The 19327-nt window shown below is 37.8% G+C and overlaps 1 protein-coding gene across 1 annotated transcript; it reads right to left on the bottom strand.

Annotated features, from left to right (window-relative positions):
* Positions 1-1608: 1608 nt before the first annotated feature.
* LOC131698613 (Na(+)/dicarboxylate cotransporter 3-like) lies at positions 1609-18494 on the bottom strand. The gene is made up of 13 exons (XM_058991137.1): positions 18290-18494; positions 15384-15649; positions 13963-14126; positions 12403-12466; positions 11791-11970; positions 10792-10917; positions 10187-10279; positions 9719-9823; positions 7954-8051; positions 5876-5988; positions 4113-4274; positions 2566-2703; positions 1609-1958 (listed from the first exon to the last, which is right to left on the bottom strand). Exons 1-13 carry the CDS (start codon positions 18398-18400, stop codon positions 1770-1772), a joined length of 1809 nt encoding a protein of 602 aa, XP_058847120.1. The 5' UTR covers positions 18401-18494; the 3' UTR covers positions 1609-1769.
* Positions 18495-19327: the final 833 nt, after the last annotated feature.

Below are 19327 nucleotides of genomic sequence, written 5' to 3' on the forward strand. Positions count from 1 at the left end.
TTAACATGTACATGTATGTAGTTATTTTCCCAATTAAATAATCTCTTTGTATTTACACACATGAGTCAATCAATCAAATAATGTATCAAAAGCGTCAGAAGAGTGTTGATACACGTACTTGTATTTTGTAGTCTGTTTAAGGTTTATTTTTTTTTTGTTATTTTATTTTAGATCCATACTTTTCAACAATTGTGCAAACAAAAAAAAAGCTGCTTCACGGCCATGACTTGTACAAATATTAAAACCGGCTTCTTTGCTTGTACTGTAAGTTCATGAAAGATTGCTTGCTATCTTTGTTTAATTTTTCTTTTTCAGTGCGTAAAATACACAATTTGGTCGTCAAACCTGGGTTTTGATAAGATGCTGTGTAACCTTAATGAGTAACCTAAGCTTTTCAAACAGTGTTTGAGGGTTAAGCACATCTACATTATTTCTATCAGTAAACCATTACAGGTTTCAAGTCCAACTGCCGTTAACTGAAAGGTCTGTTTAACATAGAAACATGTTATCAGCTGTATGCAATCATTCAATACCATTCTTGGGACATACTTTGAGGATAATAAAATCGGCTTCCAGACAATGCTCCTAATATATGGATTGAAATATCAAACAAATTCTGCAATGTAACATGTACTGTACATATTCAGCCAATAAAATGTAGCACCAAAGAAAAAACTTTGTTGTACTTTGAAATATATTGAAATTTGGTTGAAAGCGCTTATCTCAAATGTTCATGTTTAACTTTCAGCCATGTCTTATGATAAAGCATTTTAAAAAAAAGATTGTGGAAGACTGCAGCTTTAAGCTACAGAGTAGGTCAGAGGGTTACTGAGGTATTTAAGGAGACTTAAATGCCAGACAGGTTTACATTTCTTAGACCTACGTGGAAGGGATTGTACAAAGACTGCAGAGTTGCACAGTGTTCTTTATTTTATTTTAGATTGTATTTCCCTCTGGAAAATGAATTAAGAAAGTAAACCTAAGTCACTTAACTGGTAAATGTATCTGTACAGTCTGGTCTTAATTTTACCAGAGCTGATATTAAAATTAACATTAATTTAACCACAAATCTGAAAACTGGGGTGAAAACATATGCTTTTACATTTTATGACAAGCTTTCTTAATAATACACACACACACTTTTTGACAGTATATGGTAATACTCATAATTTAGGTTGTATCTAGCACTTTTATCTTTCAGTTTTACTATCTGTTAAAATGACTGTCCAGAAAAACAACAAATTCATTCTTTGATTTATTATATTTAATACAATTTTATACACATACAAACATACTGTACATACACATAAATATATCAACATATTTATATCAATATAAAAACTAACAATGTGACATGAACCAGTTATCCTGATCAGGCGCTAACACTGAAGTCACTTTAAATTACAATTGAGTGTTCTTAAAAAAAGTGTTCTTAATTGTGAAGCTGTTTATACTGAGGAGGCCTATAAAGAGAGAGTTTACTGTTCTTTAAAACAGCGGGCCTTTTGCCTATCCATACAGAGGAGCTGTGTGAGGGGCATATATATATATATATATATATATATATATATATATATATATATATATATATATATATATATATATACATACTGTTTTGGTCCTTCCTCAAATGCATATGTCACTGTAAAATAATATGATTTGTTCAGATTTGAGTGTAAGCAATCTTTAAAATGTACCTTCAGATTTGTCTTTTGATTCACTTATTCCATTGTTAATGCATACTATTGCTCAATACATTTCTGTGCAAGCTATAACGTAAAATTGAGAGGTTTCACGGTGTGGTCGTATATGTCTGGCAGAGCTCTGGTTGCGTTGGCGCTGTGTACAATAGCCCAGTCCGGGTACGTGGAAAGATCAAAGATGTACTGACCCCAAGTGTTCATCGCCAGGGACAGAACAAGGACCCCTATAATGTTCATCACCACTCCCGTTCTCACCTGCAGAACGAAGACACAGTTCAGTATACCTGGCTGCACGCTTCACCTGCTCAAACTGCTGCTCTATGTACCACACACCCTCATATGCACGGAGATTCCTGCACAGCACACCGCAGGAAAACCACCAAACGATCCTGTGTCATTTCCTTATGTAGCACCAAGACACAAAGCACTTGTAATGCAGCAGAGGCCTTCCATGAAAAGTATGCAGACAGGCCAAATAGTAATAATGCTTGAATCACCCTGTGTTTTTCACGTAGCCACTAATGAATTGGGAGGACAACATGCAGTGTGGCACAGACCTACTCTTATCCTAATATGTAATGGCCTTAATGAGCTCTATAATCCTATAAGCCAGCACGTTATTATTATTGAGTTCAATTGGACCCCCACATAACTGGAGTGATTGAGAATGAATATGCAGAATACTTTGTTCATGTAATTTGGATACAAACTGTAATTCTACTGCTTCTGTGACCTTACATACCTCTACAGTATACCAGAGACCCCTCACATGGCAAAAATGGTAAAAATGCTCTTAGAAACAAAGCATGGATAGGAAAGTTTAATACATGGACATTCTTTTTATAATTTAAAGGCTACATACCATATCTTTAACCACTAGATGCCCCGAAGCAAAAGCAATGGCGTTGGGTGGTGTGGAAACCGGTAGCATAAAGGCATATGAGCAGCTCACCGTCCCAGGGATCATTAAATACAAAGGGTTTACTTGTAGACGCATTGCCTGCAGAGTAAAAACACAAAACAATTACTCAATTATTTTTCCATTTTTTTGTGCTACATAATTCTAAATCACGTATGAAAAATCCACCAATTAACGTTAAGGATTTGCTGTGATTTCAGTCCATCTGATCTTGTGTACAGATGTCATCCAGTGCATAGAAAAAGCTGCAAAATTCAGAAGTTATGAAACAGAAACTCTAATTTTATGCTTAGTACTAGTTCCCGAGTACAATTATTTTTTTTGTGATTATTGCTGGCTTTCTTTGTTGTCTTATTTCCTGCAAGAGGAAGAACAAATCAAAGGATCAAATGTGTTGGTGCCGCTCTACTAGCTTTTTCAGCAGTTAAAGATTTCCATTCAGGAGATGAAGCCCTTGTTAATACTTTGTGAGACAGATGTCTTTCAAAAATAAGACATAATTTTGCAGTTTGAACTGCACAAGGTGACATCTTATGCAATCAGAGACACACACAACCTGTTAATTTATAGTATTTAATTCAGCTCAAGAAAAGGTATTATTCTGACCACAGTTCTCATTTTGATGGGTCTAAACTAATGTGCATTCAGCGTGAGGAACAGTCCCTAGTAATACAATTGTGAAATGTGTGTTCATTTTACAGAAGTGGTGGATTCAGTATGGATGGCTGAATGACATAGCAGATACATTTCCTTGATTGTGTTTCACAAAAACCCAGTAATAATGTCTCTAAATCATTGAATCCCTCAGCCAAGAAAAACACCCTGTCCCGGACATCAATTCACTGTAAGTTGTGCATGCATAGCAATCAACTGACATATATTCTGCTGATTGACTCCACTTGACAGTATCATTTAAATAGAATAACATATGTTTCCTCTGCTGTTTGGTTAACAAATATCATTTATTATAAGTCAACACAATATAGTATGTACAATCATTCCTAATATAAGATCATATTCTTGGGTTACGATGACGGAAAAGCAGTTTTTAAAGATAAAGGGTACATTTTAATAATTGTTTTTTTTATTTATTTAGTAGCCGCCATTTCTTTTTTTTTAAAATTATTTTCGCCCAATTTTGAATATACAACTATTATTTAAGCTCTGCTCACCGCTACCACCCCTGCGGTGACTGGGGAGTGGTGAAGACGAACACACGCTGTCCTCTGAAGCGTGTGCCGTCAGCTGACCACTTCTTGTCACACTGCAGACTCACCATGCAGCCACCTCAGAGCTACAGTGTTGGAGGACAACGCAGCTCCGGGTAGCTTACAGGCAAGCCCGCAGGCACCCGGCCAGACTACAGGGGTCGCTGGTGTGCGGTGAGCCGAGGACACCCTGGCTGACCTTTAACCCATCTTCCAAGTAAGCTTTTGTTTGTTTTAAACAGTGACGGGTTTCCGTCACATATGGGAACAAGTTAAGCTTACCAGTTCTGCTAAAATGGGCAGGAATATTATAATCGTGGCTGTGTTGCTGGCGAGTTCAGTGAAGGAGGCCACAACCACTGTGATGAGCAGGACCGCCACTACAGGGGGCACACTCTCCAGAGGCTGCAGCTGGCCTCCAATCCAGCTGGACAATCCCGACTCCTGCAGGACAGCGAGCAATGGAACAGGACACACAAACACAATGGTCATCCATAATGCTTCTAGCTAACAAAATACTTTCATAAATTATACCTCACTTCTATTCACTATATGGGTCACAAATGTGCTGTTTAAAAATATATATATGATATTGCTAACATATATTTACTGTAGTTAAAGAAAGTTATCAGTTTGCTTGTCTTGACCTACAGGAAATCTATTACACTTGCACTTCCTAGGTCATTTCACCTCATTAGTGTTGGGTCAAGCATCTTACTGGCTGCAAAGCTTGACAGCCATTAGGGGAAGCAGATGGCTGGTAACTGACAGGAAATAAAGGGATGGGGACACTGAAATGAAAGTGCAAGATTATCTTAAAGCAAGGCCTGCAGAAACAGATTTCTTTAATCTAGTGTAGTACCAAATACAATGTTGTGAATACATAGATGTCTTCAAAACTACATAGGAAAGGGATGTGCAACAATTTATTAAATTGAAGGAATTACTTATTTGTTTGTTTTTTCCTTGCATTGATTTTTACATTTTTTCAATAAGGTCATATAGTATGTTGATGCATTATAAACCACACCAAATGTAAACGTTTAAGAAATCAAACAGAACTGACCACCCCTCATCGTAATTAAATAATTGTTCTTTACTGCAAAGAAATGCAGTGCTTTTGTAATGCGACTCTAGGGGCACACTGTGTGTGTACCTGCATGGTGAGACTTATTTAAGATGTGTATTCTAGTCACATGGACATCCTCGGTGTTGTCCTATATGACGTTATGTTTGACCTCACTTGTTTTTAGTGGTCTTTTGCAGGTCTTGCAGGCCGGGTAATCCAGCACTGTCCTTGGGCATGTAAATAGAGGGTGCTTTAGTAAACTGACCAAAGCCTTCAGTAATTAGACTAAAGGCAGTAAAAAAATGTGGCTCTAACCTATAGTTAAGACTTCTAACAGTTGATACTGGGTGATAGAACATAATTAGGGCTTCTGATTTTTCCCTACCTTTTCTACTAAAATCAATTGATACCTGTTAAGTCTTTCGTGTATCTCAATCACAACTGTTAATAGTAAATTTGATTTAATTTAACTAAATGGGCTTCTAAAGGGTATATAAGGACCTTTTTATTTTATTGTGTTACATGTTCCCATGTGTTGCTAACTTTTTTTAAAACTTTTAAATTGCATTCCCTGCCTCAAGATGGCTTCCCATGTACCCGCATGGACCTCTCAGAACTACATTTCCCATCATCCTCCTGCTCACATATGTAACTGAGATGGATTTACCAGTGAGCAAAAGGATGATGGGAAATGTAGTTCTGAGAGCTATAGTTAAACTAGATTTTACAGTCTTAACCACAAACCTTAATAGAAATGCATTACAGTTCTGTTAGCAATCATATTCTTTACAATAATGGAATGGCCGTTTATTTTTTTTCCAGATTTTACAAATGTTCTTAAATGGGTCTAAATAAAGTGTAAGTTATTGTATTTCTTAACTATTTTGTGAGTATATGAAGATACTACATCTTTTAAACCTTCCCAACATCATTATTAGTTAAAGAGTTTATTATTTATGCATTTTTAATAGAATACCTCACAGCCCTTAGCCATTGCAAAACCTCCTCCGAGCAACAAGATTATGTTCCAAGGCACACTTTCTTGGGCTTTCTTCCAAGACAACAGCGGTGGACTCAGAGTATTTGGTGCTGAGAAAACACGATTTAAAAGAAAATGTGAAATTTACAATGGCACCAAATAAAAGACCACAGTTCAGATTTCACAACACAGACTCATTATTGAACTATTACAAACTGCAGTGTTTGCAGGGCAGTTATGGTCCCCTCCCTGTTAAAATCCAGGTAGTGGCCACAGTTTGTAAACTATTTCTAACTGATATAGCCGGCACTACGGTAGATCTTATATAACAGGCACAAGGACTTAATCTCCTGACTGGAAATCTTTAACTGCTGAGAGCTCTAAGTAAAGGGCTATGAACAAATGTTGTTTTTTCTCTCATACACACTTGAATAATGTTTTCCTACAACACAAAATGTGTGTCCTTTGATCTCTGCTGCGTATTACAGGAAAACAGCCAGCAATTTGTTTTTTCAACATGCTGCTAAGAGCTCATGACACTGATAGCTATTTTTTTGTTTGCAGAAAAAGTGTTGCAATGTGGCAATCAGCATGCTTTTGAACGATTAGTATAATCCTATAAACCAAGAGAGTGCAGAGCTACTGTTCCATAGGAAACTCACAAACTGATGCTCTTTAATCTCAACACATACCGGTAACCCTGAATATTTCAACTGCTTAGAATCATTGGGCTCGAACAAATCCCACTTCAACACGGTAACTTGTAAGATCATCAAACCAAAAAAAATACATACTGTATACAGTACATACAGCTGTGCCCAAATGTTTTGCATCACCTAGTATTTTAGTATTGAGACAAAACATCTTTTATTTAACATTAATCAAATAAACAACAAAATGATATCGTAAAAGTCTACCGGAAGCCATAATAGTAGTACAATATTTCATGTCACATTTTTCAATTTTTGTCAGTTTATACCTGAAAGCGGAATGTAATTCATTATGTTAACGTAACATTATTCAGCATGTTTAATTTGACTTTATGAAGCTAAATTTGTTAATTCCATAGGGTGATGCAAAACTTTTGGCCACAGCTGTAGATTGTATATTGTGCATTTTGAAAAGGTTTTAGGGTTACAATCTGTGATGAATCGTATAATATACTACTGTTACCCTGTGGCAGAGTGTCCCGTCCCTATTTATTATTATTTGTATTATTGTTTGTGGCGTGGATAACAGCGCCGCGTATTTCTTATTATTTATAATTTAAAACCCGTGAGGATGCGTGACTGATCAGCTTCTGATTATTCAACTAGCTGACAGTCACACATCCTTACAAAACGCGTGCAGACTGTGGCCGAGGGGTAATAAGATAATTAACAGCTCCTCAGCCAGAGTATAAGAACCTGCAGCTGTCCGTGCTGTGGGGTTGAGTGTAGAGAGGAGAGTACAGGAGAGAGAGAGCGAGGAGAATATAAAAAGAACAATTGCTATATTTAAAAATATACTTGTTTCTGTTTGTTTAGCCATCGCACCTTTTTGTTTTGTGTTTTGTTATTGTTTAAATCTTTTGTTTTTGGTTTTATTTAATAAATCCAGCTGAGTGCCGTAGCATTCAGCTTCACCCGCCCATCCATTGTTTTGATTCAGTTACTTCCTGTTCCGTGACGTCACCACACCTCACCACTGCAAGCCATCCTGCCACATACCCCTTTAATAGTTACTTAACTACATGCCTGTTGTATATTACTGCTGCCCCGTTAAGTGACTGTTGACCCCAAAGCTCTATGGGATCTCTGTATACAGTAACTGGCAGATAACTTGCAGGCACCCGGAGAGAAGACTTGACCCTGAACATGTTAGGATGTTCTGTACCTTTGCATCTTGACAATAAACCGTTTCATTTTGTGAGTGACTGTTTATTGGGCTGGCTTACCCAGAAGACTGTTATAAGCTGGGCATTCAAAATCAATTATTGAGGTAAGTGATTAAATATAATAATTAAATATAATAATTCTGAAAGAAAAATGTTTTGGTTTTTTTTCTCACTTCAAGACAGATAAATATGTACTTACCCCGCTTATCAAACCACCATTTAATTGAAGGTTTTTGTGACGGGAAGAAGAACAATATTGTTACTATGGTAACACCAGTAACAGCATCTGAGAGAAACCTACAAAGAGATCAATAATGTAAAGAGGGAAGCTATTCAAATTCTTTTCAAGTAAATACTAACAGTGAAATCATTGTACACTAAGCCAGAAACCCAAAGGCAAAACAATGTATGAAATTGCAAAACCACACTTGTTTCATATGCCATTGGAAATAGCATTAATTTACCATTTGTTAAGTGCTTACATCAGTCTTTAATTTCACTAACCCGTACCCTTTGAAAGGAGAACATTCCATATTAATGTGACAGAATGAGAAACTAGCAACCTGCCATTGTTTCAGTGTCCTTGAATTACAATGTATTACTTGGGCGTTTTGATTCTGACACTGTACAAATGACTGTCGTTTTCCTCCTTTTAAAAAAATAGAATAATAAACGTGTTGAAAATACTGAATGCCATGTTGGTTCCATTCTACAAAAAAAGAAAAAAAACTGGAATGGAAATCTTTGCTTAAAAACAGTGATTGAAAAAAGGTGTATTGCCCTCTGTTGATTAATCATCAGTGATGCTCAATGGTAAAGCAATGTGAGGAATGTTAGCATTCAACAAGACTACCTCTGCTATTTTGATTGTATTTACACACTGTCCTACTCTTTCAATGGGATGGTGGCCAAAATAACCACGATGTATCACATGAAACAGACAGTTGATTACAGAGGATGGTGACATATACTCGATCTGTATAATTTCGATCTGTATAAATTAGTGTACACAAACACATCTCCCACCTTAATTTCCTTCAAAATGCAGCAGCCAACAACATTATGTGACATATTAGAAAGCAATGAAGCCTTCAAGTGATCTGAAAATAAACCCCCATACACATTCTCAGATATACCTTGGCATACACTCACAATCATTCTAGGCATGCTGTTAAAAGTGACATCTCCTGGACATACTGAAACAGCAAAAAAACATCTGAAGATAAACATACATTTGCAGGGAAGCTGTGAAGATTGCCAGCTAACTGTCTTGACTTTTTAATTTAAAATGCTCATCGGATCTTTGCAGTGTTAATGGTCTGTTACAAGTGTGTAACTGCAGGCTCATTGGCAAGTTGCCTCCAGGTTGCAATCTTCACTGGCTTTTCAAGTGTTCCAGATGCAGATCTATCCTGACTGAGACATTCATCACCGCAGGTCTCTTTCATTACCAAGTAATCCAATAGTGTCTTTCAGGTGTGTGCTGCATAAAATAACCTTCTTGTGTTTCATACTTTAAGGAGAGGCTTGGTTGTCAGCATCCTTTAAAAACATCAAGTCATCCCCATAGGCATTGTTTTCAGGTATGCAGTCTATACATGTGCTATGATAATATAGCATGTATGTATATTGTATGTAAGTACTGAATTCTGAGAATACAATACACTATTAGGATCTGTCTACCTGATTGGATTAGGTACTATATAGTATGCTGTATTACTGATGTAATACAGCCATCTGAAACGTCTTTGTGACAGCTAGTTTGTATCAGATGGCTTGTATAAGGTTAGATAGAAATTACATCACATTACGATCATCAATACAATCAATACTGTTTCATTTTCAGCCCCCTCAAGGTCAGAGTAGCCAAGTGGACAGCAATCCCACCCACACTGAAGCCACACCTTGGTGGGTGGAGATCAGCATTCTCTCTGTACAGTTAAAAAAGGGGTTGATCTTCTTACCCAGCTTTAAAAAGCTTCGACCAACCAGGAAAGAATTTCGGATCTCTCGTGAAAAGAAGAGCGGCAAACAAAAAGAAAAGACATGCAATTGCTCCTTCAGCAAACCTGCAGGGCAATTGAAACCACAATTAGAAACTGTTGAATGAAGACTGCACTGATACAGCAGCAGATTTAAACACCCTCACTTTAATGTTCTTCCCACTGTCTTCAAGTAGAATTAATATGAGGGTGAAGTCATTCAAATAAGTAAACCTTGCATGTTGTAAAGGTAGCAATTTTCATTTGTATGTTTGTTGATTATTATCATTATAAGTATGATCACATTTTGATCTACTAAATCAAGCAGCACAAACAGATTCCAGTTTCTGCTACCCATAGTGACATCATGAGTACAAAGGATATATTTCTCTATTGTGCAACCAGAACAATCACATATTACGTTGTAGAAGCATTAGGGGCTGTACATACTGGATAGGCCCCAGCTTTTCATAGTCTGCCTTTATCACTGCTCGTGCTCTCGCCTCTGCCTCTGCTCTGAAATCTTTCTTCTTCAGACACAATCTTAAAAAAATAAAATATTTGTTACTACAAAAATTAAAAGTAGGTTTTACATATTAAAGACCTCACAGGTCCACATTTAACATATTAGCTATTGGTGTTTATTTTTTTATTTTGCTTCTTGGAGCCAAAACAGAGGCTACACGTGGCATTCATAACCCCCAGCTACTGAAGTTAGTAACAGGTTGATGGCTTGTTAGTTCACTCAGTGACAGAGTGGCCAGAAGGCTTCAAGGTGGGAGCCAGCAAGATGTGTGCCACAGCTAAAACTAACTTTCTGATTACGTACAGACAGATACTGTAGTCAACAAATCCCATTTGAATATCTACAGTATAAAATACCAGAGAATTAACCTGAAGGATATATATATATACACTGGAAATTAATTCCCATGCAGTAGTTTTTTAAAGACTGGACTACATCAATGTGTTGGGTTCTCTCAGTCATCTGCTGCATGTGCACAACTGTTCATAGTTTAAAAGCAGTTGAAGATGAATACAGCCCTTAGCATTACCTTGTATTGAGCCCCCCGTAAAGGAAAGATATCCATAGCCAGCCGAGCAACAGAAAAAGCAGCATTAGAGGGCAGGCGAAGACAAACCAGGACCCGAAGTTGATCAGATCACAGGCTGGAAAAAAACTTAAAACAACAGGATTGTGACTTTAATCCTGTAGACTTTGAACATTCATAGGTTGCCAAAAATATGCATGTGAACAAAAATGTTGAAGTAATTTATACATTAAAGAGGAAAGGACATCTCGTGTTTATACATGTGACTTGTTAGACAAAACCTGAACCAAGAGATTCTCAGAACTTTGGGACGGTCCATTCAATCTGATAAAGGTGTATTATATATATACTGTATATATAATACATTATTAAAAAAAAAAGTTTTTAGCCCAGGCTTATTGTGCATCTTCACATATGGGTCCATTTATGTTCAACAGCCACTACATTTTTTTACTTAAGTCATTAAGTACTGAATACATTTTTCAGTAGTGGTTAGGGCTCTGGACTCTTGACCGGAGGGTCGTGGGTTCAATCCCCGGTGGAGAACACTGCAGCTGTACCCTTGAGCAAGGTACTTTACCTAGATTGCTCCAGTAAAAACCCAACTGTATAAATGAGTAATTGTATGTAAAAAATAATGTGATATCTGTATAATGTGATATCTTGTAACAATTGTAAGTCACCCTGGATAACAGCATCTGCTAAGAAATAAATAATAATAATACCTGTGGTCATAATCCATCAGCTCTTTTTTTCAGACCCACACCAAAAAATACTGTGCTACACTTTTACCAAAAACAATAATGTCTTTAAAATGCAATATTAACACTGTAAATGGCACGACATGATTAGGCAATCGCATGAGTGATCATTATCTTCTCAATAGGAACTTGTGTAAAAATGGATTGATGTAGTTGTCTGAAATTATTCAGGGACCACCTGGGGTTTACCGCACGTTCTTACTGTATTGAAATTGAGTGCAAATATTATTCAGCAGCTTACTTTTTCAGGCTCCCCACCAGAAGCAGGTTTGGTGCTGTCCCTGTAAGGGTAGCCGTGCCTCCAATGCTAGCAGAGTAGGGGATGGCAATGAGAAAACCTTTCCACACATTCTTCTGGTATTCAGCCTCTTTCCTGATTTCTGCAGGAGTCAGGCTTTCAAACTTGTCTGGCACATCCTGCCTTTAAGCAAAGCAAGTTAGAATCTCAGAAGGTCCACAGAAAAAGCATCACAGTGCAATATTTTGTCTCAAGATATATAAGAAGTTGGCCAGCATTTTGTTCCTGGCAGCTTTTCCATTCGTAGTTTAGTTTACCAGGGTGTAGCTGTGCATTGCTGCAGTCAACGTTTCTAAGGGATCTTATAATATTTGTCTTCTAAAATGTTTCAGTGTTTACCTGGAATAGGAAGATTCTTGCTGGTTCACACAAGAGAAATAAACCACAAAGGTCTACTCTTTAGGTGAGAAATGAGGTATACAGTGTTTACATAGACAAAGTTTGTCTCATAAGACTACGTTAATCACAAAGCTGTAAATTACATAGGAATGGGGTTTGATACAGAGAAGAATTGAAATCACTATGTAGAAATCATTTTGTAATTGTTTTGTGTACCTTTCTTCCAGTGTCAAGATCTGCATTTCAGCTGGAACAGTGTGCATCTTCCTCTGGGATTCACCTAATGAATGTAAAAGCATGTTGTTAAGAAATGTAATAGGGCACTGTATATTGCTTTGTTTTCCATTCTATAACTATGGGCATTGCATGCCATAGGGATGTGTGACTTTACAATGAAAGCACAAATTTAGATATTTTATTTAACATCATGTAATCAAAGGAACTAAAAAATTATGTTGCAAAAGTTTACCGGAAGCCATAATAGTAGTACAGTATTTCATGTTAGATTTTGAAATGACACATTTTTAAATTTTTGTCAGTTTTTCAATAAGTAATGTATATGGAAAACTACAAAGCGGTATGTAAGTAAATATTTTAACATAAGATTCACAGGCAGGAGGAATGTAGCTTAGTATTTCGAGGCTTAGCCTCGAGGGAATGGTGATGGTCTGCGGGCCAGGAGTGCTTGTTTTGAACTGTTAGTGGCCTGTTGGCCAGGGAAGGTTTGAGCTGTTAGTGGCCTGCGGGCCAGGGCAAAGGACGGGGTCCGAGCATTACACCGCAAGAACCTCGTACTGCAGAGGTCTGCCCCATCGGCCCCCGGGACCCCCTGAAAAACACAGAAATCCTCTGACTGCAGAGAATCCTCATGAACGGAGTCATGACCCCAGAGGACAGAAAGGTTCATAACCTGGAAAGAAGGAAGGAAAGAGAATCCCTGTCTCCAGGAGCCGGCCTCTAAGAGGTGAGGGAAGTCCTCCAAGACCAGGCACTGGAGTGCGCCTGCAGGGGTATCTGAAAGATAGAGTTAGTATTTGGACTTTAAGGATTGTAGATGACTACAGCTCTTACTTCTTCTTTCATTAAATGCCTTGCATTCAATTCAGTGAGAGAGAAATAATAGAGTCTCTGGGTGAGACAAGAAAATAGCGCATGACCTGCGAAAGAACAGTCTGGCCAGTGGTCCCCTCTGACTCGCTGTGGAGAGGACCCCCGTTTTTGAACGAAGGCATGAGTAGCTGTAAATAGATGGGAAGTGAGATTCACTAACCCCCCGTAGAGGAGACTGGCGCAGAGGCAAAGCAGCAAGTGAAATACAGAGGAGGAGGAGGAGGAAAAAAGCAAACGCAAGAGAAAGAACATAGATTGTGACGAGGTTTAAATAGGCAGGTAGGTTTGATAGGCAGGAGAAAATAGGAGGAGACATTTTTGCCTTCTCATGTGTTGTCACAAGCTTTATAATTTGAGAAGCCTGAGTTGAATAAGAAAGGTGATGGAACATCTTGGTGTCCAAAGTTTATATTTTGGTTTACATATTACAAGTAAGCATTACTGGAAAGCATGCTTCTGTTCTGTAACCGCTGTTGAACAAGAACATCCAGTTTAAAAGTCTAGGTAGATATTAACGACAGATGAGTTTGAATTCTGGAAGTGCATCAAAGGAATTGCCTGCTGTGTCTCAACCATGCCCTGTTCTTTTCACTTGGCTACACATTGCAAAACTTAACAAAGGAAGATGGGCACAGAGTAAAGTATCCTTGGTAAAACTGAACTCACCAGTTGGCTTGTCTTTTATTTTGCAGTTTTTCTTCAGCGTATCTAAGTCTCCAAAGAGACTTATGAGAATGGCATGTGCGATGGGTAGCATCATGGCCGTGGTGGCAGTGTTGCTCAGCCACATGGACAGGAATGATGTTGTTAACATAATTCCCAGGATCAGCCTAAAAATGAAATACAATGAAATAAGGAAAATGCTAAATACAAACAATTCTGAGCTTTCATTAAATGCCTTGCATTCAAATTTGCGAATGCCTTTATAGCTGCCTCTGCCTCTATCTTTAACACAAGTTCCTGAATGCAATATTTTGTAATTTATAGTAAGTTCATACATAGTGTACAGAGTGTCACTTATTATAAGAGACATCATTTCGCCCCATTTGAGCTTCACTTTCTTTCTTCTCAACCAAAACTGCATGAGATGGCACCTCTTATCCAATAGGAGACACTCTGCACACAATGTATTATCTTAAAGCATAGGGCCCCTGCCACGTATTTTTGGAACTGTGTGCACTCATTTTACCATCACTAATTTCTCAATACAACAGTTGCGTGGAATACAAAGGAATCGTGGAGAGTGAACAGTCCTGATGGCCACATTCCCTTCTCCACCACAAGCAGTGGATAGCGGAGAGGATAGCCCCACAGTGCCCTACTATACTATCCCATCTATTTCCCTATCATATAACATTCCTGTTTGTCTTAGTGTAACAACACAGTGCTGACATAACTGGAATTCCAGGGCTTCGGATTACAGATGCTCCACACGTGATGGACGTACACACTCCGTTTGGAAAGACACTCATTCTACTGTACAGAAGAGCATTTAACACTGCTTTCTTTAATAGATCATTTCATAGTGTGCCAGCGTTTGGGTTTTTTAAAAAATATATTTTACTGTAGGCATGAATTTAACTTGTTGTCCAGTTAACTTGAAATTGAACAAATATTCAAACATGAACAATTGTCCCTGACCTATTATTATTATTATTATTATTATTATTATTATTATTATTATTATTATTATTAGTGTGGAGTAGTGGTTAGGGCTCTGGACTCTTGACCGGAGGGTGGTGGGTTCAATCCCAGGTGGGGGACACTGCTGCTGTACCCTTGAGCAAGGTACTTTACCTAGATTGCTCCAGTAAAAACCCAACTGTATAAATGGGTAATTGTATGTAAAAATAATGTGATATCTTGTAACAATTGTAAGTCATCCTGGATAAGGGTGTCTGCTAAGAAATAAATAATTAATAATAATAATAATAATAATAATAATAATAATAATAATAATAATAATAATAATAATAATAATGTTTGCTCAGTTACCTAGCTCGGTTATCTTCTACACTATTCTAAGCTATATGCCAGAAGCTTGCCAACCAGTAGATGGTACTACAAACAGATAAGGATGTTCTCACCAGGCTGGCTTCACTCCCATGATCAGGAGGATCCTCAGAGCAATTCTCCGATGCAGGTTCCACTCCTCAATGGCCGACGCCATCACAAGGCCACTCAAGAAGAGGAAGTTGGTGTCCAGGAAGTACTGCGGGCAGACTTTGTTGGAGGGCAAGACTCCAAGAAGGGGGAACAGGAAGACAGGGAACAATGCCGTCACAGCAAGGGGCAGCGCTTCTGTACACCAGAATACAGCCATCATAAGAACGACGTAAAGGCATTTCCCTTCCTGGAAAGAACAAGTCCAATAATGAAACCAATGTTCATTTCAATAGGGTTTACACCCATGTTCCATAGAGCCAGGGAGTTTGTGTATCACCTGTTCAGTTATTCAGGTAGGCAGGTGGCATCAACTGTCCTGAACTCCACATGGCTCAGAGATGAAAACCATCTTTGATATTTCCATTTATAAAGATGCTTTCAGGCACTGCAGCTTCTCACAATGCATTACAAAACTAGTGCATGAAAAAAACAACCATTATATGTTCAGTAATAGTGGTGCTACAGTAATTTGCATTTTATTGTTTGCTGTATTTGTGGTTTTGTGATGTGGACTGGTTCACTAAGTCCCCTAGCTGGATTTTTGCCAAGTGGTAGAGGTGAGGTCAGGTGCCCTGAGTGGGGATATTTATTTTGTGAGGCCATGGTCAGGTAACTTGCTATAGAAATCTACAGGAATGCTGACATCGCCCTGGTTATCTTGCTAAACATGCACCACATATTATAGAGGATAATTTGTACCAAAATTAAAAAATAAATAAATAACACTGTGTAACAATTTTTTTTTTTTTGGTTCCTGGGTAGTAAGTGTTATTTCCTAATTGCTTATGCCTCAAAAGTATAGAAAATGGCTATTATTCCCCACAAACTGCTTTTGTGACCAGGACAGTGATATTTTGAAATTTATCTATTTTCCAGAACATTCCAGATAGATTCAGTGCTGAGTAAACTTGGAGTAACTTCTAGAACTTTCTAGAACTTTCCAGTAATATAAATAGTAGTATAAATACAGGGGCCTTAAGCCCACCAGTTCAGTTTAGTTCCAGCTGCCTAAGTGGATACATATCTGCATTTTTCTGAGATGGCATCAAGGTCATAGGAGACTTCAAAATGATGGCATTCCTGATGGGTCTCCAAGGTGGTTTTTACCAAGTTTCCCTGCTATCTTTGCCTTTGGGACAGCAGGGACACCAAGGCGCACTACCACAGGCGGGACTGGCCACAGCGGACCGAGTTCTCTGTGGGGAGGAACAACGTCAAGTGGGAGCCACTGGTGGACCCCCGGAAGGTGCTGATGCCACCACTGCACATCAAATTGGGCCTTATGAAACAATTTATCAGAGCTCTAGATAAGGAGTCGGCAGCCTTCAAGTACCTTCAAGACTTCTTCCCTAAGCTGTTGAGGCAAAGGTCAAAGCCGGTGTCTTCGTCGGACCACGGATAAAGAAGATCCTGGAGTGCAATGAATTCCCCAAGAAGCTCACTAGTAAGGAGAAAGCGGCTTGGAACAGCTTTGTCGCAGTGGTTCGTGGCTTCCTGGGCAATCACAAGGCCGAAAACTATGTGGAGCTGGTTGAGACTCTGGTGAAGAACTACGGCACAATGGGCTGTAGGATGTCCCTCAAAGTCCATATCCTTGATGCTCATCTTGATAAATTCAAGGAGAACATGGGAGCGTAGTCGGAGGAGCAAGGCGAGCGCTTCCACCAGGATATACTGGACTTTGAACGCCGCTACCAAGGACAGTATAACGAGAACATGATGGGAGACTACATTTGGGGGCTGATTCGTGAAAGTGATTTCCAGTATAATCGTAAATCTCGAAAAACTACTCACTTCTAAATCTTTTGTAGTCATTTTTGTATTACTTTAGTATAAATACATGTTAATTTGGATTCATATGTTGTTTTTTTCTGACTTTATGTGAACGAAAAGACACAAATTCGCCTGTTTTCTCATTGGAAATAGGTAAATTTCAAAATATCACTCCTAGTCACAAAAGCAAAGTTTGTGGGGAATAATAGCCATTTTCTATACTTTTGAGGCATAAGCAATTAGGAAATAACACTTACTACCCAGGAACAAAAATTGTGTTACACAGTGTAATGAAATACATACATAAATAAATACATAAAAAAACGAAATAAACAAATACAAATCGAAATTCATTGAATAGAAAATGTATTTATTTTGTTTGTTATGTGTTTATTTAGGCCTATTTGTGTATTTATTTCGTTTTTTATTTATTTATCGATGGATGGATGTATTTAGTTATTTTTTTTTAATGTATTTATGTATTTTTTTTTTTTTTGGTACAAATTATCCTCCAGAACATATGACCCTCATTGGTGTTTTTCAGGCACTAGACGAGTGACAAAGTACCCAGTGCAAGCAAGCAAACGCAATACAAGTATATCATAAACTGGGCTGTTTAAATTAATATGCAAGAGATTGACATTTATTTAAACTTTATAAAGTATGTCTTGCTAATAATGTAGTTAAGTGGGGTAGAGATACTGCAAAGCACTTTTTTTCTTTTCTTAGGAAAATAAACTATAAATGGTTTAAAAGCCTGATTCTTGTCTCAATCAGCATTATAAATTGTGATCTGGGTTTAACAACTGTTTCTAGAGATATAGTGAAATACACATCTAAACTAACTAACTAAATTCATAGATAGACTGATAGATAAAACAGCGCCAAAACATTATAAAATACATTAAAACCTCAAGTAGAATTTGTAAATTCAAATGCACGTTTCAGGTGTCTGTGAAACAACTTTTCTCTGTTATACACCTGAGTGCATCATAAACCCATATGAAAAAAAAAATCACAATAAATAAAAGAATACAAAATAAATAATACTCACCCTGAGTGGAAGAGCAAACAGCAGCGGAAGGAGGAGTAGGGGCGTTACAATTAAAATAATGAATCTCTTCACGCACCAAAGTTTCTTAGCAAACGATAAAACGGCTTCCATCTCAAACTTGCAACTTCCAACTAGTGAAGTCAATTCTGAACAAGCATGCGATACTGCCGGCTACAGCAGATAACGTGTGGAGCAACTTTTCCTCCCTTGTCAGTTCGTTTAAAGGCTGTGGAGAAGATTAACAAAGTGTGTGAGATGTAACTGGTTAACACTTCTGAAGAAATTAACTGAGACAATCACTGCTTTGTATTGGTTTACAGTACAAGTTGACTTACCAGAAAGGGATTAATGTGAAGTAGCCCCCGGCTCGGGTGATTTGCATAAACAAGTACGAGCCCTGGTCGTAAGATTTTTTCGATACTGTACATGAACATGTTGAAACAGCTTTAAAACACCTGTAGTGTACAAAAATAAATAATAATAAAAAAAGCGGTTTACTTAGACAAGCCGTTCTTCAGCTGTATAGAAAGAAGGGCACACAGGTGAAGAAAGGCTTGTCTGAAACGTCCCGAAATAAATACCTTTTTTATCATTTAAACCTTTTGTGTACATGGATTTTTTTTATCCATATATATGTTATAAATATGTTTAGATATGCTTTAATACAGCATTTCTTTTTCACCCATCAATCTGAAAGACTTATTGTCTGAAACGTCCTATAAATATCTGAATAATGCAGTTCAAACGATTGGTTTCGAGCTGGGACAATACACTGGAATTGCTGTTAAGTTCTGTATTGATCGTTTATTTACGTTCCCCTATTTCATTTACACAATGCACTGTTTCTTATCTGGAGTCACACCGATGTCTGCTGATAAACATCAACGCATCAATACGTTATTTTTCCCCCCAGTGTTTGTACTTTGGTGCCTAATTATATTACTCTCCGATTAATGAGGAAAGACATGTAGCACTGCTTAACAGGACAGATCAAACAGGGTGCTCTGACAAGCAGTCCTGATAATACAGATGGGCAGA

Source organism: Acipenser ruthenus, chromosome 18, assembly GCF_902713425.1.
Source record: "Acipenser ruthenus chromosome 18, fAciRut3.2 maternal haplotype, whole genome shotgun sequence".
Lineage (NCBI taxonomy): Eukaryota > Metazoa > Chordata > Actinopteri > Acipenseriformes > Acipenseridae > Acipenser > Acipenser ruthenus.